We start from the raw sequence: 25,181 nt of genomic DNA, 5'->3' as shown, positions 1-25,181 counted from the left end.
CCACTGCTCAAAGCGCTCATAAAAAAAAGTCTCACACAACAAGATCACATGAATACAGAGGGTGAGACAAGGGCGTCATGCCGGTTTTTTGAAATTGCCTAACCCTCAGCACTGTTTGCCTATAGTTAGCCTTTGTAAAACTACCCTTAAGCTATGCGGTCTATGATGCAGCAATGCTGATGAGAGTAGTTACGCCATGGGGAGCTGCAGGCCTAAATAAAAGCATGGTTAGAGGAAAGGAAAGGCGAGAGAAGAATACCGATACCCAGGAGAGGAGCGTGATCTCCTGCATAGTCCTTCATCGACAGAAACCGGCATCTCAAATTATTTGTGTTTGGTTGGTTCTGGTCTAATAAACCAGTTGAAGCATGTAGCAGGAACATCAGTTCTCAGGGACTTCGCCAATATGAGTCCTTACCGTTAGTGGGGCTAGCCAAAGACTGAATTGGGTCACAGAATAGACTACAGGAGGCTCCCCTGTGCACAAAGCTGCAGACAAGCTCTACGAGCCTATCCCAGGCCGGTAGATCGCTACTCCTCTCCCAGTACAGGACTTTCAGAAGATCTGGAAACAATGGTCAGGTACCCACACTGGATGCGGCTCCCAGGCTGATGGCCACGTATCCACACTGGATGCAACTCCCGGGCTGATGGTCATGTACCCATACTGGATGATACTCCCGGGCTGATGGTCAGGTACCCATACTGGATGCGACTTCCGGGCTGATGGTTAGGTACCCACACTGGATGCGACTCCCGGGCTGATGGTCAGGTACCCACACTGGATGCAACTCCCGGGCTGATGGTCAAGTACCCATGCTGGATGAGACTCCCGGGCTGATGGTCACGTACCAACACTGGATGCGACTCCCAGGTTGATGGTCAGGTACCCACACTGGATGAGACTCCCGGGCTGATGGTCATGTACCCACACTGGATGAGACTCCCGGGCTGATGATCAGGTATCCACACTGGATGCGACTTCTGGGTTGATGGTCAGGTACCCACACTGGATGCGACTCCCGGGCTGATGGTCAAGTACCCACACTGCATGCGACTCCCGGGCTGATGGTCAAGTACCCACACTGGATGAGACTCCCGGGCTGATGGTCAGGTACCCACACTGGATGCGACTCCCTGGCTATATATCAAACAGAAGGGGATTTTTTTAGGCTCCTTAAGACACCTCTAATTTTCGGTCTTCAACAGGAATGTGACAGCAAAAAAGTAACTATGCAGTTTGCTAGTCACAAACACAGTAATATCAGAAGGACATGTATGTCAGGATAGACTTCGCCTGATGATTTTTAATTATCGTTAATATTTGAGACATTTGTCAGGAGTCATTAGACATATTAAATAATTACATCTTAGCACCAACACCCACCAATCCTTGAGACATTACTGACACAATATGACCTCCGTTTCCTGCAGGTATGATAGGATAAGCTCCTTTAAATACCAGATAGGCGGGCATTGCTTTATCTTACCACCCTGCGACAGAGCACATTTACCCCCAAAAATCCCTCTAATCATGTCTTAACCTGCATTATGGCATCTGAAGGGATTACAAGGCTCAGATGATCTCTGGAATTTAATGTTCTGCAAAGTTTGTTACGTAGACAGTGGAAAACAAAAACAAATGTTGTAGTTTACCACCCTGACTGGTTGGCAGGACGTCTTCCACCCCCAGTGTAATAAAGGAGAACCGATGACTCAAAATGCTCAATCAATTTTTGGAAAACATTTGCCATTTAATTGCTATGAGAAGAACCTCCATGCCCTCCTGTATCACATCTTGTATCCAATTTAGAGGCGGTACAACAGGGTACTAGAGCCTCCATGCCCCTCCGTATCACATCTTGTATCCAAGCTAGAGGCGGTACAACAGGATACTAGAGCCTCCATGCCTGCAGTATCACATCTTGTATCCAAGCTAGAGGTGGCGTAACAGGGTACAGGAGCTTCCCTGTTCACCTGTATCACATCTTGTATCCAAGCTAGAGGAAGTACAACAGAGTACTAGAGCCTTCATACCTGCCTGTATCACATATTGTATCCAAATTAGAGGCGGTCCAACAGTGTACTAGAGCCTCCATGCCCGCCCGTATCACATCTTGTATCCAAGCTAGAGGCGGTACGACAGGATACTAGAGCCTCCATGCCTGCAGTATCACATCTTGTATCCAAGCTAGAAGTGGCCTAACAGGGTACAGGAGCCTCCCTGCCCACCTGTATCACATCTTGTTTCCAAGCTAGAGGCAGTACAACAGGGTACTAGAACTTCCATGCCCGCCTGTATCACATCTTGTATCCAAGCTAGAGGTGGCCTAAAAGGGTACAGGAGCCTCCTTGCCTGCCTGTATCACATCTTGTATCCAAACTAGAGGCAGTACAACAGAGTACTAGAACCTTCATACCCGCCTGTATCACATTTTGCATCCAAGTTAGAGATGGTCCAACAGGGTACTAGAGCCCCCTCTATGCCTGCCCATGTCACATCTTGTATCCAAGCTAGAGGCGGTACAACAGGGTACTAGAGCCTCCATGCCCGCCCATCTCACATCTTGCATCCAAGCTAGAAGTGGTACAACAGGGTACTAGAGCCTCCATGTCCACCCCTTTCACATCTTACATCTAAGCTAGAGGCAGTACAACAGGGTACTAGAGCCTCCATGCCTGCCCATATCACATATTGCATCTAAGCTAAAGCCAGTACAACAGGATACTAGAGACTCCATGCCCACCCGTATCAAATCTTACATCCAAACTAGAGGCGGTACAACAGGGTACTAGAACCTCCATGCCCACTCGTATCACATATTGTATCCAAGCTAGAGGTCGTACAGCAGGGTACTATAACTTCCATGCTCGCCCGTATCACATCTTGTATCCAAGCTAAAGGTGGTACAACAGGCTACTAGAGCCTTCATGCCCTCCCGTATCACATCTTGTATCCAAGCTAGAGGCGGTACAGCAGAGTACTAGAACCTCCATGCCTGCCTGTATCACATATTATATCCAAGCTAGAGATGGTACAACAGGGTACTAAAGACTCCATGCCCACTCGTATCACATCTTGTATCTAAGCTAGAGGTGGTTCAACAGGGTACTAAAGCTTCCATGACTGTGGGTGTGGTAGGAAGCAACATAAAAGAGTCAGTTCCTGCCACGCTAAGGGGGAAGTGATAGCTCAGTGGAGCTGAAAGGGTTGCTAGCCTCAGGTCTCGTGTGGACCTGTAGAGGCCTTAAGTTGGACAGGGACGACAACCCTCGACTCCTACCCTCGTGGAGGTACAAAGGAACTGTGTGTGTGCTGTATATCTTTGCTGATGACGGGGAATAAAACTTGTAGACGCCAAACTTAAAGAAAGACAAGTCTCCTGAGTATTTCTACATGTGTGGTGCCCATTTCCTGACGGAGAGGTCGGTGATCCAAGAGGCGAGTAACCCCACTTGCCGCAGTACCCAGAAAAATATTATCATAGAGGAACATGGGGCCTCCATGAAATAGGATAGCTTTATACTGGACAACTATCGTCTAATAGCCCCTTAATAGAGCGAACGTAAGCGACAGTTGTTCCCTGTAAACACAGCCACCAACCGAGTGAGGAGTGAGAATCCGTTCACTAGTCGCTTCATTTCAGCTCACCTAAAACTTGTCGCAAGCTCCAGTGTAAACCCATCCATAGTGATCCAACGGTCTTGTTTCATTTCTTTGTATCATTTCCACCTTCGTTATCCACAAGCTAACCTTTGGGTCATTACTATGATTGACATCCTTCTACAGGGACATGCTGCCCTCTACTGCATCTATGAAAGGAGTGATCTCCAGGAAGGAAGCAGCTGCAAATCAGTAGAGAAGCGGCGCCAAGTAGTCTGTGCCTGCTAAAACGGCTCTTGACATTCATCGCTTACTTTTCCTTTTACAATCATAGCGGAGATGCAATTATGTTACATCTGGGTAATGCCTACTTGCTATTATTTACTTCACTGTTAACTGCTTTCACATGGGCTACTCACATGGGAGACTGATAGCTGCTTGCTCCTACCCCAATACTTTACACTGCAGCTCTGCCTGTTCTTACTGACTATGTGTATAAGCACAAGGCCAGCACAAGGATATATAATTTCCACTACGTAAAAGGGGTTAACCCCTTAAATAAAGTTATCCTCTACCCACAGAAAAAAGGGATAACTATCTGATCAATAGGGGTCCCACCGATCTCGAGAATGGAGGTCCCAGAGTGTCCACAAGTGAATACAGCAGTGATCTCATGTGTGCACTACTGCTGCATTCATTTTGAATGGGACTGCTGGAGATAACAGAACGCTATCTCCAGCAGTCCCACTGAAAGTAACGGAACGGCAGTGCACATCCTTGACTACTACCCCATTTATTTGAGGACCTTTGGGACTAATGATTGTGGGGGTCAAACATGTTCTAATGATTGATGGGGTCCCAGCAGTCAGACCCCGTTCCCCATCCCAATTATACAGCTATTCCTTATCTTGTGGATATCCCCTTTAAGGATAGATTGATTATGAATTTCAAGCAACAACCTCAGTATAGAGAAAGACATAATCAGGTAATTAATCCCTACATGAGTCTTAATAAGGGGGGTCATGGAGTTCCCCTTTAAATATTCACTTTAGGCCGCCTGCAGACGGGCGGAAATTCCGCGGTGGGATTCCCGGCAGAATTTCCGCCTCTGGACGCCTGCGTAGGATTGCATTACAGCACGCAATCCTATGCAGACGGCCGCGGTTTCTCTGCGAGCCCCGCACAGAAACGTCACTCACTGTCCGCCGGCTCCGCTCTGCACATGCGCCGACTGCCCGGCAGCCGGTGCATGAAAGAGCCGGAGCTGCAGGAGCGCGTGAGTCTGCGGTGCTCTCTGCAGACAGCCAGGTCGGATCCGACTGCGAGAATTCTCGCAGCGGGACCCGACCAGAGGTTCTGCAGAGAGCAGCGTGACACTCACCAACCTCCACATTTGAGGAATTTTATAATCAGGAGTGCATTGCCCTCTGACACACACAGGAAAGTATCCCTGTAATGTAAGGAGCTGCAAGACCTGCTCACATGTACGGAGCGCGGACAGAATACATAACCCCAACACACAGGAGGACTATAATATCTCGGGGTATTCACATGTTCCACGTCTGATGTTGTGTACCTGATCCTGTGCAGTAAATGTCCTGTTGGGGGGCTTTATGTTGGAGAAACGGGACAAAAACTGAAAGCTAGGATGAGATCTCATCAACACACAATTAAACAGAGAAAGACAGTATTACCTGTGGCCAAGCACTTTTCTAGTCACGGACACAACATAGAACACCTGAAAGTCACCATATTAAAAGGCAATTTCAAATAACAAAGCCATAGAAGAATTTGGGAGTACAAATTTATTATAACATCTTCTGACACTTTCAACAGAGGGTTCTTCAAGAAGATTCATGTATGACTGGGAAGTCTAAGAAATCTATAGCACAGATAACACTCTGGCCTGGTGACCCCATAACACTAATTCCGAGACCATAAAACTTTCACATCTTTATTAGTGGACTATAAGTATTTATTTAATTTCTCTACTCATCCTGTTATGGCATTCTTTTAATTGCAAATTAATCACATCCATGTCTGTGCCTTGTTAGAAGTATGTGTGCGTGTATATAGCTTTCAGGTACATAGCGTTGTCATCTGCTTTGGGACAGGAAGACAGCCTCCCTCTCAGCTTCCTTTTTGTCCATTTCGGCCCTCAGGTCGTCAGGGCCCTTTGATGTCCGAACACACAGGTCCATGTCTGCTCTCTAGTTTAGGGATACGGCTGCTCTCGCCACTCCCAATCTCATTAGTCTCCTACTGGCTGCTCCAGCATAGGAGCATGGACGCTCACCTACACAACTGCTTCTGCCACTTTAAGAGCAGGTATGTTTCTAACTGGGCCATTTGCTGCTGTATTGCCAAACACTGATGCTGCGTCTGCCCCTTGTAGCTGCGTCTCTACATCAGCATGCACAAAGAGATGAGCATGTGGCTGGGTTTTTATGGGGTAGGGGTCTATGACTTTAACAAATGGAGGCAGGGGGAGAGGTGTGGCTGGCAGTGTTATATGGACATCTGTGTCTGGCAGTAATGGGGGGTTCTGTGGCAGACAATTTCCTTGTTGGATCTGTGATTGACATTTATTACCGTGTTTGCACCTGGCAGATTGTTATGGGGACATCTGGAGTTGGTACTTACTCTGAACCATCCCAAATCCAGAGGGACAGTCTTGGGTTTAGGGCACCATCCCGCTGTTCTGGAAAGCCCGATTCAATGGTATCTGTGTGCTTAGATGGTGGAGCAGGGAGCCTTCAGTCTTAGACTCTGCTATTGTAGATTGCCATGTGAGTGTTGAGAGGGAAAGCTACTAGAAGCAGTCGCAGTGTAACGCCAAAACGGGAGGAGCATATGGTATTCTACAGCAAGGAGTCTGACATCACCACACCATGGAGGAATGGCGCAGCAAAGAAATCCACAGGAGTGCAAGTGCAGAAAACTCAGCTTTACTAATGCTTCTTCTCAGGCTGCTGGAGCCGACCTACCAAGGCTCTGCAGAGATTAACTGAAACCATTAATTTTACTGTGGGGCAACTATTACTGTGTAGGGGGCAGCATTACAATGTGGTGGCACTAAGGGTACACTATTTGTATGGCACTTTTTTGCAGCAGTAGCGTACTGATAAAGGGGGCAGCAGGATGGTAGATTTGTATAGAGCTACCCAAAGTGAAATGCCAAAATCATCTGGGCCTGGAAAAGTTGTCAATGTGGTCTGGGCCGCATACAGAAGAAAAGGGAAAGTGAACAATTTTAATCAGACAAGACAATTACTACTGCAATCTTTTCCTCTTCAGATCTTGTCACCTTTTTCCCATATTTTAAAGAACAATGGCCATTTCATCAATTTACCCTTCATCATGTTAGGTCAGTACTAGAGCCACCCATTAACCCCCCACCCCTTACAAAGCTAGTCCAAGGACATTACAATTTCAAACAAACTCAGTTTGCTCTACTTCAGAAGTTTGAAGCGGGGTTAGTAATACTGAATGTATAGCTGTCATGTCTGTGTGCAGAGCAAGGGGTAAGGACCAGGGGTGAGCAGGCAGTGATGTTCCAGGGGAGGGTAACATGGACATTTGCTCATGTTGACACCCCTTTTTGATCTGAGAACATATTTACTCTCTGATTGTCACAGGAGGGCCTTTTTCCAAGAAAAGGAGTGAAAACATTAGCACTTGCTCATCTAATCACTTGTCTATGCAATTTAACCCCACAGTTGCTGCAATCATCTAAACTGTCAGCTGACCGAGGCATCTAAATGTTTCTTCAGAAAGCATTCTCTGTTTTCAGTGTTTTGCTCCTGCATGTCTGTGCATGTGGCTGGATATGAGGTGTCTGTGCAGCGTTCTGGGTGTTCAGTGTGAACAGTGTCATGCTCTTCCATATATGTGCGGCTCTTGGTATGTGTGGTGTGAAGTGTGTCTTGCTGTGGGTCCTTCATCATCAGAGGTAGGTCCCTAGATTCCAGCGGGGGGTCGTCCGTATTGGGACAATCATTTTGTATTGCAGGCAGGTTTCCTGGGGTTAGTTGTAACGTTAGTGTAGGGACCCATGAGACAACAAGAACCATTGAAGTGGGCTTGGAGGCTTAAGTATCTTGGCCAAAATACGAACGAATACCTCATATTGTATCTGTTCCATCTGTTTATACATGCAGGTATGCTTGGTGCGTGTTTTCAACGTTTATCAGCCATTGGTTTGTGCCTCTCCAGGAGTATGGAGTCCGTTCTGCTGTTCGGTCTGGGTTCACCAGACCGAACAGTGAATGGCATAACGTTCCCTGAAGGGACCTCCAGGGTCATCGGGTCCAACCCCCTGCTCAGTGCAGGATCACTAAATCATCCCAGACAAATATTTGTCCAGGCTCTCTTTGAATACTTCCATTGAAGGCAAACTCACCACCTCCCGTGACAACCGGCTCCACTCATTGATCAGCCTCCCAGTCTAATATCTAGTATGTGTCTCCTCCCTTTCAGTTTCATCCCACTGCTTCAAATAGAATGGGGGTTCCGGGTAGCAGAGCTGGGAGTCCATTGAGGCATCCGGCACCAGCGCTCTGCGCCATCAACGCTGAGTGCGATGAAAGGATCATGCTGGGCACTGAAAGAAGGAGCAGCCAGGACACACAGAAGACCACCCTGGACAGTTGGACACCGGTTCAAAACCAAGAATGTCCTGCCAGTATCGGGGTGATTAGGGAGCCTGCTGTTGGGTCGGGTACACACTTGCCATGCATGCGAGATGCGCCTGAGAAGTTTCGGCGCAACTCGCATTGGACACCAACCCAGAAACCTGCCCATGTGCTGTCCGATACACGGATGACATGTATTTGAACGCTGTAACTCTCATCTGCGATATGACAAAAATAAACTTAATGTGATTAAGCTCTGCTCTCCTACTCAAAGCCAATGTCACATCTTAGAAGAAAGCCTCTTTCATGTTTATTTTTGTCTTCTTCATAAAAAGGAACTTGTGAAGTTTTTGTAAAATGACAGGGAAGTAAGATGAATAGGTGTCGTGTGAGGGGATTACAGGGAAGAATGCCGCCGCCGTAGAGGCCGTTCTGCCATAAATACCAACTAGAAATAAACATAATGATCGGGTTGTGACTATAGAAACGCTATATTCTAAGCTGAGGCGGCTGGAACTACAGCATCACAAAACATCATGTACAGTGGGACGGGAAAATAAACCGCAGTAATCTCCCCATACCAAAACCACATGTGGCGCTATTTTTCTGTACTGAGCCTCCAGCACTGATTTCATCATCTTTCCCAAAAAAGGGTCCTTACTAGGGATGAGCGAGCATACTCGCTAAGGGCAATTAGTCGATCGAGTATTGCCCTTAGCGAGTACCTGCCCACTCGGAAGACAAGGTTCGGCTGCCGGCGGCGGGGGAGAGCAGGGAGGAACGGAGGGGAGATCTCTCTCTCCCTCTCTCCCCCCCCGCTTCCCCCTGCTCACTGCCGCAACTCACCTCTCACCTGCGCCGACACCCGAACCTTTTCTTCCGAGCGGGCAGGTACTCGCTAAGGACAATGCTCGCTCATCTCTAGTCCTTACATATGGGGGAGGGGCTTCTACTGGCCAAAAATAAAAGCAATACTCAGCAAGAAAAAAAAAGACAAAATTAACTTAAAATGTGTAAAATATAAAAAGTAACGCGTAATTCTTATTTCCATGGCGAGTCAGCAGTGATCCAAGAAATGCCTAATTATACAATCACGCCAACCATCTCCGCTCGTGTTGCTAGGTAACGGCTTTTTACGCTTACTAAAATCTTTCTATTATTAACTCCGATTTGGAAAGTCCACCGACTAATGGAAATTAGGAACGTCAGCCTGGAGTGACGAAAATGACACTAACGAGCGCTTCCGCTTAAAATCAAATAGTCATCAATCAACACGTATCCTTGGGTCGTCCTCTAGAGTCAAGTCTTCAAATCAAAGGGACGCACTTTATTAAAGGGGCTGTAGCAAGTTATAAAGTTATCACACGGGTGTATTGGCATGCGTGTCTGCATGTGCAAAATACACAGAGAATGGAACTCCTAGATTTCAATGGCTTGGGTCACATTTTCGTATTCTGCACGCACATTTCTGATACGCAAAAAAAATTAATTCCATTTTTCCGCGTATTTGCGGACCAAAGGGTCCTCATAGAAGGTAATGTGCACGCTATACGCAATGAGATGAATGAAACATTGCAGATTTGCGCAGATAAAGGACACACCTGGGACTCATTAAGACTAATTAGCCATTTCATTTGGTGCTTCTTTGTTTGCTGCCCGCAAAAAGAAACGTAAAATACGCCGATGCACACGCAAACAAGCCTAATTCATTCTGCAAAAATGCTACATTCATGCTCACGCGAATGACAAGACGCTTATGTGAAGCCGGCCTTAGGGTACATTCACACAAACACCCAACATTCTTGGGTGCAACTCACATTGCACAACACACAGACAGCATGTTCTATTCTCATGACTTGCACGAAAATAGAACATGCCGCGATTTTTCCGTATAGCAGCCCAGAGAATCCCTATAGCAAACCATAGAGGGAGGGGCTAGAGGGTGATCTGTCTAGCACCGCCCCCTCCTCCTACGTTCTCAGGGGGAATCCCTGTAACCTCGCCGCCCTTGCTCTCCCCGGAATAGGGAAATCCCTTGTGGAGAGACGTGGGTGGAATCCCCTACTGACCCTGGGCGAATTTCCCAGCAGGGGGGCAGGAGGAATACCCCGCTACCTACAGCGGGACATTTAAAAGGGGCTACTGCCCAGAAGCCCCTTTTAAATGTCCTGCTGTAAGCAGCAGGGATGCTATTCTGTGCGCAGGAGTTTCCATTAACGCCTGCTCCCATAGGAGTGAATGGAAACTCCTGCACATCTTGCTTAGGTGAGCGGCGTTTTGCGGCCCTACTTCTGCGTATATGAATGCATCTATAGGAACCGTTGGTTCTTTTAGAAGCGTTCATATTGCGCACACAAAAAGCACGCTCGTCTGACCGAGGCCTTAAAAAAGCTTTCCAGAATTGCGTGTTTTCGGTCACCCCATCTCCCGATACAAATTAAATAAAAAGTAATCAGAAAGTCGTACCCATAAAGAGTAGCTATAAAAAACGAGCTCTCACAGAGCCCCGGCAATGAAGAAAAAAATTGTACACGTTACGGGGCTCTGAATATGACGACAAAGAGCACCTTTTTTTTAAATAACGTGTTTTTAAATTTTTTTTTTAAAACATTAAAAGACTGAAAAAAAATCTAGAAATGTATTATTCTCATAACGGTACCGAACCTCAGAATAGAGTTAACAGGTCGTTTTTACCGCACCATGAATGCTGCAAAAGCAAAACCTTCCAAAAATGGTGCAAATGTATTTTTCCAATTCACCTTCACTTGTAATACATTATGTGCAATTCACTGAAAAGGACAAAATCCACAAAAAAGAGTTGTGAAAAATGGCCAAACTTACTGATCTAAAGCTACGAGGGCCGGCACATAGACCAGTTCCCAGCAGCATGCCGGAGGTATATGCCATGTGGGGGAGGTAGCAGGTGCAAAAAAAGGACCTTAGCAGTGAATTGTTTTTAACCCCTTAATGCCACAGGACATAAGTTTAGCTGTTATGGTTCAAGTCTCCTACAGTTATATAAAAAGTGTAAAAAAAACAACTTTTTGAGCATTTTCCCCTATTTGTATAAAAAAATTTAAAAAACAACACATATTAGGTATCATCGTGTCCGTAACGACCTATACTATAAATTGAACACACCCTGCACGGCAAAAACTGTTAAAAAAGAAAGTTAAAAACTGAGATAACATGCTTATTTAGCTCATTTTGCCTGCCGTAAAACGCAATAAAAATGATTTAACAAGCTGTATGTACCCCAAAATGGTACAAAGAAAACCGATATCATCACACAAAACTCAAGCCCTCCCAGAGCTCTGACCATGGAAAAATAAAAAAGTTACTGGACTTTGAATGCAGCGATGTAAAAATAATAATTTCCAAAAAAAAGATTTTTATTGTGCAAAAGTGGAAAAAGCTAAAAAAAATTATATTTTAGGTATCGTTGTCATCATACCGACCCGCAGAAAAAAATACATCACCATGTTTACGGAAAAATAAAAAAGTTTCGGCTTTTGAAAAGTGGAAATGAAAATCCCCCCAAATCGTCATGACCAACATAGTCCGTGTCCTTAAGGGGTTAATGCTGGTGTAGGGACTCACAAGACAGGAGGATCCTTGATGTTGGGCTGCGAGAAATGTGTATTTTGGCCAAAATACCAACTAATACCTCATATATATTTGCAGAAGCAGCCGGGCCCTGAGATGAACTACATGCCCTTTTGGCAAATATAATACTAAGCAGCGCCCCCCAGTGCATGGTAGGTGCGTGACTGGTCGTTCATCAGTATTTTGCACTTGTTGCCTCCCCATATAGCATTTCCCTCCTGATGGTAACTGCTCTATACACCTGCCCTTATATCAGTAAAGCTTGGGTATTTTTCAGTGCATTTTAATACCCATGAACGGATTTACGCCACGTAAATTCGCGGCAAAAATCCGCTGCGTGGCCCCCTGCTATTAGGTTCTATTGAACCTAATAGCACAATGCTCACGATGCGTAATTCCACCGCGGAATTACGCACCGCGATTTCTCCCGTCCTCACCCGCAGCATGCTCTATTTGCTGCGGGTGAGGACGGGCTGTACGCGCTGACGGCTTCCATTGCAGTCAATGGAAGCCGTCCGTTCACGCTATCTCCCGCTGTAACCAGCGGGAGATAGCGTGAAAAAACGCTTCCCCACCTACCGCCGCAGCGTCATTTGACGCGGCCCGCGCGTCACATGACACTGCCGGCTGCGTCACGTGACGCGGTGGGCGTGTCACACGACGCGACGGCGGTGGGCGGGGAAGCGTTTTCACGCTATCTCCCGCAGGTAAGTATAGGGGCTCTGGGGGGCGCCGTGACGGGCTTCACTGCGTAATATTACGCGGCGGAGCCCGTCACGCTCGTGGGAAGGAGGCCTTATAGAGGTCCATTAAAAGGTACTACAAAAAAATTATGACTCGTCCTGCAAAACACAAGGCGTTAGACGGCTCTGCTGACAGGGGGAAAAGGCAGGAAAATAACCCCGGAAACATGAAAAATGACACTTTAGAAGCTACTGTTATGGGGCACTCCCTAGGATTTATGGGACGTGCTCAGACTACCTGAGGGCGGGGCTTTTACATTTCCCATAAATCCTATCAAGTCAATATCCAGCATATAACACCCATTATATCACCACACGAAGCAGCTATTATTTAGGAAAATCTAAAATAAAAAACGGCAACGACAGGATTTAAGAGGAAAACAAACGTCAAGAAAGAGAAATTACCCCATTTTATCAATTTAGTGAAGATGAGGCTTCCCACCTCCCCCCACCGCTTTTCATTTTGGTTCGTTCCAAGTCAAATCTTCGCGTCAATTACGTGCAAGGATGACAGAACTACAACTTCCAAGATCCTTTGCGCCGTACGCCTTGTTTTGATTGGCTACTGTAGTAATCCGGACGTATGCGGCGCAGTGACGTAGCAGCATGGTGAGTTGGAGCGGAGGGTTCAGTGTGATGGAAGACACGACTTGTTCTGTCATACGGTTGTCGCTCATTGTCTGTGTTTTCTTACAGGCGACAGGCGGTGACCGGCTGGCGGGGGTCGGGCTGGTGGCCTTCAGCGCTGTCTTATTTCTCTATTACACAGTGTGGGTCATCTGCTTGGTAAGTCCTGGGCGGTACACTAGAGCCAGGCAGAACTACAAGTCCCAGCATGCTTTGGGCTAAGGTGTTATGTGCTTGTTCAGACAGCCTGTAGCTCCCCATGCACTACAAGTCCCAGCATGCTTTGGGCTAAAGTGTTATGTGCTTGGTCAGACAGCCTGTAGCTCCCCATGCACTACAAGTCCCAGCATGCTTTGGGCTAAAGTGTTATGTGCTTGTTCAGACAGCCTGTAGCCCGTTGTTAGATTTAAATTAGGCTTTAAATTCCGCACTGCGATCAATGTCCACGCTGATGCAGGGAGGCTTCGCTCAGGCGTATGCGCAATTGTGCACAAATCAGTGTAAAGTATTTGTGCCGCGAACGAATCTCTTTACCGCGCGCGCTCGCATATTTCACTGTACTTTTTAAAATCAATATATTCTGTTCTATGCGTGTGCAAATTTGGCATAAGCAAGTGCGCCTGTGCGAATCCGCCCTGAGTGCGGATATTTTCTGCAGCAACGTAGACGAAGTCTCATCCATATTACTGTCGCAAATCCGTCCTGTGTGAACGTGGCCGCGCATCTAACTACAGCCTGAAGGATTCGCGCTTTACAAAAATGACGCCACAGATTCTGGGTGCGAGCGCGATGCGTTTTTGCTTAAACGCATTACATTTATGTGCTTGCGATTTTTCACATTTGTGAAAAAAAAAATTGCAGGTGCTTCCAATAGCTTCAGTGGTAAAAATCGCATTTGTATCCTTACGAGGAATCGCAAATCAATGTGTTATTTTCACGTTCGAGTAAAAAAAATAAAAATCGTATAGCACCAACTTATTACTCAGGGCTTTCAGGTAACTTATATATTACCCCTCACCATGGGTACTCATTTTACCGACCTCAGAAGGATGGAAGGCTGAGTCAACCTTGAGCCGGCTACCTGAACCATGCTGGGATTGAACTCGCAACCTTCAGATCGTGAGCGAGAGCTTAGGACTGCATTCTGCTGCCTTAGTACTCTGCACCACACGAGTTGCATCTGATACCGAGTTCCATCCATATCACTATCGGATGCAACTCGCGCGTGAAAATCTCCTGCGTGAATGCACTAACTCTGGCCAGCACTTTCTGTGTCTTCCACTGACCATATTGACCGCGACACCAGGGTTCAGCTGATCATCTATTGATAACCTGAAAGTCATCGAAAGTTTAAAAGCGTCTTGGAGCAGCCCTTTAACCCTTTGCAATCCAATTTTGGATTCAGGGTTTCTTAGGGGGCTTTCTCTTTTTTGCCATTATACAATGGCACCATCTGCTGGCTAGAGCCAGTACTGCAGTATATGACATGCTGGGGAGGCCCGCACAACAGAGCAGCCGGTAATATACAATGAGAATACCCTGCCGGACGTCTTGCCACATCGGAGCTGTGCAGGCTTCAATCAGAATGTCTTCAGACGTCAGACAGTTGATTGGAAAGGGTTAACTCTGCAGCATGCCGAGAGTCAGCGGCTGATTTCTCGAGAATTCAGCTGCGATTTCGCAATAAGTACACAAAAAGTGAAATCGCCATGCTGTCTGCTGCAGAAAATCCACAGTAAATCTGCAATAAAATGTGTTACATTTGGCTTTTTTCGCTGTGGATTTCACCTCATTGTTTGAAGGGGCGAAATCTGCAGTGAAAATCTACAGTATAAATGGACACGCTGAGGACTGAAAATTAGCACCATAGGAGAATTTATGCTGCAGATTTTTTTTTTTTTTGCAGCACGTGGAGAAGGGTTTTTTGAATTCTCATCCACTTGGCTTGTGGTGTAATATGCTGCATGTTGTCCGCACACAAATCCATGGTGGAGAATATGTGATACACGCCATATGTGAACATACCTTTAGGGTAAGTCCACACGGCGCATTTGCTGAGCGGAGTATCTGCACTGTTTCCTTGTAGCTACTGGTGCAGATTTGCTGCGGATTATCGGCATTGTTTTAGGCTGGGGTCACACGGGACGTGTGCCCGGCGGAAATCTCGTGGTTTTGCCGCAACAAAAAACCACGAGATTTCCGCCAGGAAAGCGCCGCTTCAAAACCTGCGGCATTTGGAGCGGCTCGGCCGCATGCTTTTCTGTTGCGGACAGCTCTCCAATAGAAGAGAGTGCGGCCGCAACGGAAAAATAAAGAATGGGCATGCTGTGGCCGGGAAATCCATGCCGCAGTGCCAGCTTTGCCATGATGGATTCGCTATCCCACGTGGACGAGATTTTTGACAAATCTCATCCACATGGTTGGCCAATCCCGGGGTTTGCAGCGGCGAAATTCTGGATGCAATTTCTGTGGCAAGTCCACCCTGTGTGAACCCAGCCTAATGTGGAAATCTGCTCTCCAAATTCTCAGACCTGAGGGTGTGCTACAGTATAGCCTCCACACAGCATTGCAGTCACCTCTATGTACGGGTTTTCAGCCATTAGTTCTAAGAATATTCCCGTTCACAGACAGAAAGCAGTGATCTTGAACCACAAAGTCTTTTCTAAAGTTCAGCCGTTTACGGGATATCCTAGAGGTATCAAATGTGAAATTCCCATACAGCACAGTTCTTCGTAGATTGCCCACTATAGACAGTGGATGGCATGGATGCCCGTTGACAAGCCTGATCCTTCCACCTACCATAAGGGCCCGCACCATATACATTACCAGGTTTGGCCTACATTCGTCTGACCTATAAGTGGGCACTATTGTTGTGATATTGCATTAGAACAAGATGATTGATCATTATCGGTAATGCCGCCTCCTGTTTTTCTTTATTTCCAGCCATTTATTGACAGCGAACATGTGATTCATTCCTTCTTCCTCCCACGCGAGTATGCGGTGCTGCTGCCGCTGTTAGCCGGACTCATTCTGCTTCTCCTCATGGGTGAGTCGTGTATTACGCTAGGGCTTGCCGCCCCACAGGCGCCAGGTTAACAGTGCAGCCAGACATACGCCTCTGGCGCCAATTTAAGTAGTTGTCAATTGATGTGTGTGGGACTTCATTTCGCGGCTTCTAAAAAAAGTCACACCGGCTCCTTATATTCTACAGCGGGGGTGGCTACACCGAGGAAAAACTCTTGGGCCTCTTTTCTGTGACTCCTGACTTCCCAATCCCCTGTCATATAAAAGGTGTGCAGAATTTAGTGGGATAAAGATTCCTGGCACTGTTGCCTACTAGGGTCTATCCTCAGAGGCAAAACTGGGGGGTTTGAACAAGGAGGGACAAAATATCCTGAGTGCCCCCCCCCCCCCCCCCCCCGTCCCTTGTAATGCATGTCTATAACTGCAGAGGCACATAGTGGTTATACAAAGACCAATATTACTCCCCTATAGTGGTAGACACCAGTTCTACGTAGGCACTCTGCGTACTGTAAGGGATTACCATACAGTTATATCCAGTGATCGCAGGTGACCTCTTTTCTGAAGGGAGTTGTTCACCTTTCCATCCCGCCCAGACCACCATGACTACTCCTTGCCACAACTTGTCTCTTCAAAGTTTGTAACAGTCTTTTTGGCTTATCGCTTTTTCAGTGCCTTACCTACCTGCACAAACACTGATGATACCCATGATTCTGTGTCTGTTTTACCCAATCTGCCCTGATTACTGTACCTGCTGTGTGGCCCTATGCCCCCAAATACTGTGCTTCAGAAGAAAATTTGGCATAACTATAATTAACAATCCCCCTCTATATATTGCCACTCAGGCAGCACCCCTACAAATAGTAACTGATATATTGACCCTAAAATAATAGTTCTAATAGTGCCCCGTATTAGGCCAGAGACAGTATTCGTGCACAACGCTGGAATGGTGCCATCTTTTGTACCCTGGTGATTAACATAGATTGTAACCCTGAAAAAGGTCAAGAAGCCATTTTGTGATGGTTATCTTCTCAGTGCCCCACACAGTAATTTTGTTCCTTATATTGCTTCACCCAGTTTGCTGCCCCCACATTGTAATAATGCCCACTGTTGTGCTCATTGCACAGTAATAATGCCCCCTAGAAAATAATAATGCTCTCTGAGTGCCCCCAAACAATAACTTATGCCCTTCCCTCAAAAAAGTAAACTTGCCTAATGCTGGCCTGTACAGTTATAACACCCGGCTCGGGCATCATGATGCAGTGTTGCCATAGTTCCTGGGCCCTGATGTTATGTCTATGGTTTCGACTTTCTATAGACCTCTGGCCTGAAGCCCAGCCTGCAAGACAGAGAATGGTAGGCTACAAAGCTCTACCATTGGTTTTCTGTAGACGCTGATATGGTTAAAATTGGTGTTGGGGATCCGTGGCACTGGGTGGGCTCCACCATGTAAGTGGGCCTGGAGCTGCCCTGGATTTCCACTGCCCAATCATTTTGTACTCTGGAGATAAGCTGCTGCCAGTAGTGTCTGGCAGTGACTTTCTCCACTCCCCATAGTCATCCAAGCTGAGCGTGTGTATATGGGGGTCAGGCAAGATATATGACAGCTGTCTAATGTGTATGGCTATCCTGATTGGTGGAGACGCTTTAAGTAAAGTCCATTTTACATTATCAACAGACTCGTGACCAACGTGCCTCGGTGTTATTTGGCAGCTCCAACTCGATTGCACATGGAAGTGTTGCTTTTCGTACAGCCACTAATTACATTCTTATATCTCTTCTATTAGGTGTCTTTGTGACGTACGTCATGTGGAAAAGTCGAAGTCCTAAAAAGAAGTCCCAGTGAAGATATGAGCAAGTTATTGGACCCTTTTTTATGTGACTGATTTGAACTCCAACCAACATTCCTGACTGTCATGTGACATCATATCTCCCGGCGCTGATATGACTGTGTTACTGCACATCCCAGTACACGCACTATGGCCCTTCATATAACTGCACTCTGCGTACAGCTGTTATACACCGCCACCTGCTGGCTGAAGTCTGCTATGACAGGTGCAGGTTTTTTTCTATACCTGGGAATCAAGCTGCAGGTCTCCTCTAAAAGCCCAGCAAATGATTATTTATGATAATGAGCCCTTAAGCAGTTATTGAACAGGATGTATTTTAATTTTTTGTTTTATGATATCCATTATCATATGAGACATTCAATACATAACTTTTTGATTAGGGTTTAAAATGCCACTGTGACACGAAGCAGGTGTGAACTAGAATGTATTAATGATCCTAGTGCATTATGGTAATTGGCCACATCGTCAGAAATTATTGTGCCACACTCGTTACAAGTTGCTGGTGATTAAAGGGGTTCTCCAGGACTTTTACTATTGATTATCTATCTTCAGGATGGGTAATCATGGGGGCACTGCTTGGGATCCATGCTGATTGCCAGACCTCCTGTCAGTGCGGACAGCCCTGGAAGCAGATGTTGTCTGCATTGCACTGGACCAGTTTGGTATTACAGACACCGCTTCTATTGAATTAAAGGGGTTGTCCCGCGCCGAAACGGGTTTTTTTTTTGTTCAATAGCCCCCCCCCCGTTCGGCGCGAGACAAACCCGATGCAGGGGTTTAAAAAAAAAACCGGATAGTACTTACCCGAATCCCCGCGCTCCGGTGACTTCTTACTTACCTTGCGAAGATGGCCGCCGGGATCTTCACCCACGGTGGACCGCAGGTCTTCTCCCATGGTGCACCGTGGGCTCTGTGCGTTCCATTGCCGATTCCAGCCTCCTGATTGGCTGGAATCGGCACACGTGACGGGGCGGAGCTACGAGGAGCAGCTCTCCGGCACGAGCGGCCCCATTCAGAAGGGAGAAGACCGGACTGCGCAAGCGCGTCTAATCGGGAGATTAGATGCTGAAATTAGACGGCACCATGGAGACGAGGACGCTAGCAACGGAACAGGTAAGTGAATAACTTCTGTATGGCTCATATTTAATGCACGATGTATATTACAAAGTGCATTAATATGGCCATACAGAAGTGTATACCCCCACTTGCTTTTGCGGGACAACCCCTTTAAGTGGGAACTGTGCCTGCAGTACCAAACTGGTCCACTGCAATACTAACAGTGTGATCAGCTGATCAGTGGAGATCCTGAGCAGCAGGTAGAAGTCCTGGAGAACCCCTTAAACAGGCAGTATTCTAATAAATACCAGGTGGACATACATGGTCTCTCCCCTCGGTGTGCTGACCACTGGAATACCTTGAAGGGAAACTAACTTAATCAATACATTTGTTAATAAAAAGTTCTTTTTATTGCAGGAACACATTCCTTAGTTATTTAATTTTACTTTCTGGGCAGCTCATGACCAAGGGAGGATTAACGATATGTGACTCCTATGCAGCCTGTGGTAGGTGGGGGCCCAGACATTGTCATGGCGCCTTCGTGCAGCAGCCGCTCTATTGGCAGATCACTGCATACAGCTGTAGCTATATACCATGGGGTTGCTTCACGGCTTAAAGGGGGTTTCCCATTTATTTAGAAAAATGAAAAAAGCACATACAGAATGGGAGGAGTTGGGCTAAGCAGCGGCACATGTGGAAAAGACTTGGGTATACTAATAGATCAATGACTGAACATGAGTCAACAATGTGATGCAGCAGCCAAAAAGGCAAACACAATTCTGGGATGTATTAGGAGAAGCATAGAGTCTAGATCACATGAGGTAATTATCCCCCTCTACTCTTCCTTAGTCAGACCTAATCTGGAATACTGTGTCCAGTTCTGGGCACCCCACTTTAAACAAAGACATAGACAAACTGGAGCAAGTTCAGAGAAGAGTTACTAAGATGGTGAGCGGTCTGCAAATCATGTCCTATGCAAAAAAGAAGGCGGAGAGGAGACTTAATAACTGTCTACAACTATCTGAAGGGCCGTCACAGTGCAGAGGGATCAGCCCTATTCTCGTTTGTACAAGGAAAGACTAGAAGCAATGGGATGAAACTGAAAGGGAGGAGACACAAATTAGATATTAGACAGTGAGGGGGATCAATGAGTGGAACAGGTTACCACGGGAGGTGGGGAGTTCTCCTTCAATGGAAGTGTTCAAACAAAGGCTGGACAAATATCTGTCTGGGATGATTTAGTGATCCTGCACTGAGCAGGGGGTTGGACCCGATGACCCTGGAGGTCCCTTCCAACTCTACCAGTCTAGGATTTCCTATCCACCGGAAAGAGAATAAATGTCTGACTGCTGGGAACTCCCTCAATAGTGACATCTGCGCACTCCAATTTCCTAGTGAGAATAGAGCAGTGGTGCACATGTGTGACCACCACTCCATTCACTTCTATGGGGCAGAGGGAGATTGATGTCTTCTTCCTCCATCCCATAGAAGTGTATGGAGCAATGGTCATGTATGCACAGAGGTGCTGCATCCTCATGGGGTGTTCAGAATTTGGGATCATTGGGGCTTTTGAATAAAAAACGCCTCCCATCAGGATGAAAAATGCATATTGGAAAGCACGATATCAGGCTGAGTTTCTCGGCCCAATATCTCGCTTGCCGATATGAATGTAGCCAAAGGCTGTATTTCCACGGGAGTTCTGTCTGATTGTGATATACACTGAAATTACGTGGTAAAAGGACCCATTTCAGCGTTTTGATTCATTTGAGTGATTTTTATCTTGGAGCAGAAACTCAGAGATTGAAAAATCCCAGTGTGTCCCATTTCTGTGCGGTTCTGTTTCAAGAATCACATGTTATTTTCTATGGGAGCGTGTCACACATTATGCACTCTGCTTTACAAACATTTTACTATTAGAACCACGTGAGCTTTTTGTTTTACTCCACACTCGTGAAAATCGGATGCAAAAACCCACCTTTTTATGGCTAAACGCATTGCACATGCGTGGAAATTGGTCAGGTTTTCACTGACCTACATCACACTTGCCTGTGTGCATACAGCCTTTGGAGGCCATGTTACTCGATGCTGATGTGCAGTTAGTGATGGCAGTGGTGGGATTAACCCCTTTGCAATCCAATTTTGGATTCAGGGTTTCCTAGGGGTCTTTCTCTTTCTGTCATTATACAATGGCGCCATCTGCTGGCTACAGCCAGCACTGCGGTATGGGACATGCTGGAGAGGCCCCTGACAACAGAGCGGCCAGTAATATACAGTAAGAATACCCTGCTGGACGTCTTCTGACATCAGAGCTGTACAGCCTTCAATCAGAATGTCTTCAGACGTCAGACAGTGGATTGGAAAGGGTTAATGCAGAGTGAAGACCTAAATAATGATCTTTTTATGTTCTGCATCACTTTCACTAACGATTATCACGATCCGCTTATGTTTTGCATGGGATTAAGCGATATAAAGTGTGCGGGAAGCCACAGATCCGTGTTGTCTACAGTGATAATCAAGTCTTGCTGTGTAATGGGTTAATGGTAAGGTGTATGTTTGATGCTTCCAGCCATTAATAGGGCTGCTCCATGCTCCCCGCCCTCCAGGGCACAATCACTGCAGCTATTTGCACGCTGATTGCTGTAAATAGAGAAAGGATTATAGTGTCCCGGGGGACGTGTGAGCGGCTCCAGGACCGGCGGCATACTGAGCAAGTGACAAACAGGAGCCATGTGATATCATTAACTATGGCAATGACTACTTGTATTTCACATTGCACTACCCTTAAACGATAACCTCATGTACACTCATTGCCAAAAACATCTCCCCTAGAAGTTGTCGGTGTGGAATGAAACTTTCTCTGTGTGATTGTAAAATCAGAACAAAAGGATAGTTTATTGCAGAAAACTGAGCCCTTGAAGAGTCTCCTCTAGCTAGGATACAAGATGTGATACAGGCGGGCATGGAGGCTCTAGTACCCTGTTGTACTTCCTCTAGCTTGGATACAAGATGTGATATGGGTCGGCATGGAGGCTCTAGTATCCTGTTGTACCACCTCTAGCTTGGATACAAGATGTGATACGGGGGGAACATGGAGGCTCTAGTACCCTGTTGTACCGCCTCTAGCTTGGATACAAGATGTGATACGGGAAGGCATGGAGGCTCTAGTACCCTGTTGTACCGCCTCTAGCTTGGATACAAGATGTGATATGGGCGGGCATGAAGGCTCTAGTACCCTGTTGTACCACCTCTAGCTTGGATACAAGATGTGATATGGGTGGGCATGGAGGCTCTAGTACCCTGTTGTACCACTTCTAGCTTGGATACAAGATGTGATATGGGGGGACATGGAGGCTCTAGTACCCTGTTGTACCGCCTCTAGCTTGGATACAAGATGTGATATGGGTGGGCATGGAGGCTCTAGTACCCTGTTGTACCGCCTCTAGCTTGGATACAAGATGTGATATGGGCGGGCATGGAGGCTCTAGTACCCTGTTGTACCACCTCTAGCTTGGATACAAGATTGATATGGGTGGGCATGGAGGCTCTAGTACCCTGTTGTACCACCTCTAGCTTGGATACAAGATGTGATACGGGGGGACATGGAGGCTCTAGTACCCTGTTGTACCGCCTCTAGCTTGGATACAAGATGTGATACGGGAAGGCATGGAGGCTCTAGTACCCTGTTGTCGCCTCTAGCTTGGATACAAAATGTAATACAGGCGGGCATAGAGGCTCTAGTACCCTGTTGGGCCACCTCTAGCTTGGATGTAAGATGTGATACAGGGGGCATGGAGGCTTTCAAGTTTCTATGGTATCCTGCAGCACATCGCTTTACATTTGCTGTAACTGAGCCTCTAGATCATGCAAACTCGTAGGCTGCCGATGTTGGCGTCCCAGATGGTCCCATACATGTGACCCCCTTGTGTGTGGACAAGCATTATCCTGTGGGAAGCCTCTTGAAAGCCACCATGAGAGGAACACATGTGGCTGCAGGATGTCCTGAACATATCACTGAGCTGTCATTGTCCCTTGAACCACTACTAGGGGTGACCGACTGTCATATGTGATGGCCTCCCAGACCATCACACCAGCAGGGGGCAGTGTGCAGCTCCACAGCAAAGGCAGGATTGAGGCTCTCACCCCTAGGTCTCCAGACACGAACACGGCCGTCATCAGCGCCCAAACTAAACCTGGATTCGTCACTAAAGACAACCCGGTTCCACTCCGTAGCGGGCCATTTTCGTTGTTTACGATGCCACTGTAAACAGAGGCGATGGTGGGTGGATGTCAAAGTCCGTACACGTAATTGGCACCGTTAGACCAAATGTCCTACAACCAAGCGCCTGTAAATGGTTTCGACGGACACGGGTGTAACAATGGCGGCACCTTTCTCTGGATGGTGGACAACGACACGGAGTCCCTTGTGCTTGTCAGACGCTCCTCTCTATTGGTGGTCTGTCAAGAGTGTTCTGAGCCCGATCACCTTGTGTGCCTCACACATCCTCTGGTCCTAACACCTCCTAACAGTCTGTTTAGAACGGCCTGTGGGGGACAATTCATGGATACGACCATCCAGCTTCTCACATCCCAATAATGCGCCCCTCTCAGGCTCTGGTAACGGGGTAAAATCTCTCCTCTGCACCGTGGAGGCGTCTAGTTGTCAACAAGCTCTACACAAGCAGAAGAAGAGGTCACTACACACAAGGAGCCTCCGAGAGCATCTTATAGGCCAAGGGGGGAACCACTTTTAGGGCCTCAGGTGACAAGACCCTTCATCTAATCACCACAACTCTCATCGTTTACATATCTGCCTGAGATGTAACTGCAGGACGAGTTTTGAAGCAAAGCGTCAACTTCAAGTGGCTGGACTTTTTTTGACAAAAAAAAGTTATTTATGTAGAGAAAACGTATTCTGCTGCTCTTGGTGGGGGTTCTTGACCATTTTACTATGCAGTTCAATACAATCTACATAAATTGCAACATTTAAAAAAATAGGGGGTTAAAAAGTTCAGGAGATAAGATCCAAGGGGGAGGTTCAGGATTAGAACCAGGTATAACACGAATGGGAATATGCTGATCTAACGGAACAATAATAAATTACATAAGACTAGATGTTTTTCTTATATGGACATAAGGGGATCTTCTTGTAGAGAGTATACAGAGAATGGTGATCAAGAAAAACATCCAGCGATGGGGGGAACCAGTGGACAGAAACCACTCATCAATGGAATGGGTCAGGGGAGGATGTCAGCACTGCTCTGACCAACAGGCTCTGCACAGGCACATTGCTGATGAATACAATGCTGGTGCTCTACCGAATATGTCCAAACACACAACATGTTCCTTAGCATGGAAGGACTATAACAGCACGACCTGTTCCAGCACCATTGTGTCCTTCCTTGGGACACTCCGGGTCGCTTAGTCCTGCAGAACAAATTGCTGCGGTTCTGAAGGCCAAAGAAGTTCCAACGTGCTACTAGATGGGGGTTTCTAAGGGGTTATTCAGTCTATAGCCATCTGCACATTGTCACTGTCCAAGGTTACTGGACCCATATCAATCAGTGGGCCGACATAAATAGAGCAACTTGTTACTGTCTTTATTAGACAATATCTTTAATAGTAGGGTCTAGTTATAAAGTTTGCTCCCTGCCCCCATATTGTCATATGACTGCAATGCCCAGGGAGTCTAGTGCTATGTGAGCAGTTGCAATGTGGGGGTGTTTCTACTGGGAAGGGCTAGGGCCATTGGTTATAGTCAAATCCATAGTGGGTACAGAGACATTCCATACAATGTGGCATTACCTGCCCTGTGGTTATACTTTGGTGCAGCTCCGTATCTCTACCAACATGACCGATCACCATGTCATAGAGCAGGCGGTTTTGAGGCTTGGTTGGTGGAGTAGGACATCTGCAAACTTCATTGGCCAGCCCAAAGTCTGGATCTCAATCCCATCGAGCATCTTTGCGATAAACTAGAACTCCGTCTCCATGCACGCCCATCATTCCTCGCATTACTATCTGAAGTTCTAAAGTAATTCAG

The 25,181-nt window shown here is 46.7% G+C and overlaps 1 protein-coding gene across 2 annotated transcripts; it reads left to right on the top strand.

The window, feature by feature from the left end:
- The first annotated feature begins 13,089 nt into the window (after positions 1 to 13,089).
- DPM2 (dolichyl-phosphate mannosyltransferase subunit 2, regulatory) lies at positions 13,090 to 19,565 on the top strand. Of its 2 annotated transcripts, XM_066580648.1 has the most exons (4): positions 13,090 to 13,196; positions 13,284 to 13,373; positions 16,158 to 16,260; positions 18,023 to 19,565. In XM_066580648.1, exons 1-4 carry the CDS (start codon positions 13,194 to 13,196, stop codon positions 18,079 to 18,081), a joined length of 255 nt encoding a protein of 84 aa, XP_066436745.1. In that variant the 5' UTR covers positions 13,090 to 13,193; the 3' UTR covers positions 18,082 to 19,565. The 2 variants fall into 2 exon arrangements, with proteins under 2 accessions (XP_066436745.1, XP_066436744.1); XM_066580647.1 differs by lacking the exon at positions 13,090 to 13,196 and having other exon boundaries at positions 13,207 to 13,373.
- Positions 19,566 to 25,181: the final 5,616 nt, after the last annotated feature.

Source organism: Eleutherodactylus coqui, chromosome 10 (genome assembly GCF_035609145.1).
Source record: "Eleutherodactylus coqui strain aEleCoq1 chromosome 10, aEleCoq1.hap1, whole genome shotgun sequence".
NCBI lineage: Eukaryota > Metazoa > Chordata > Amphibia > Anura > Eleutherodactylidae > Eleutherodactylus > Eleutherodactylus coqui.
Note: the sequence above shows the minus strand (reverse complement) of the source record. Positions and strands in the feature narration are given on the sequence as shown.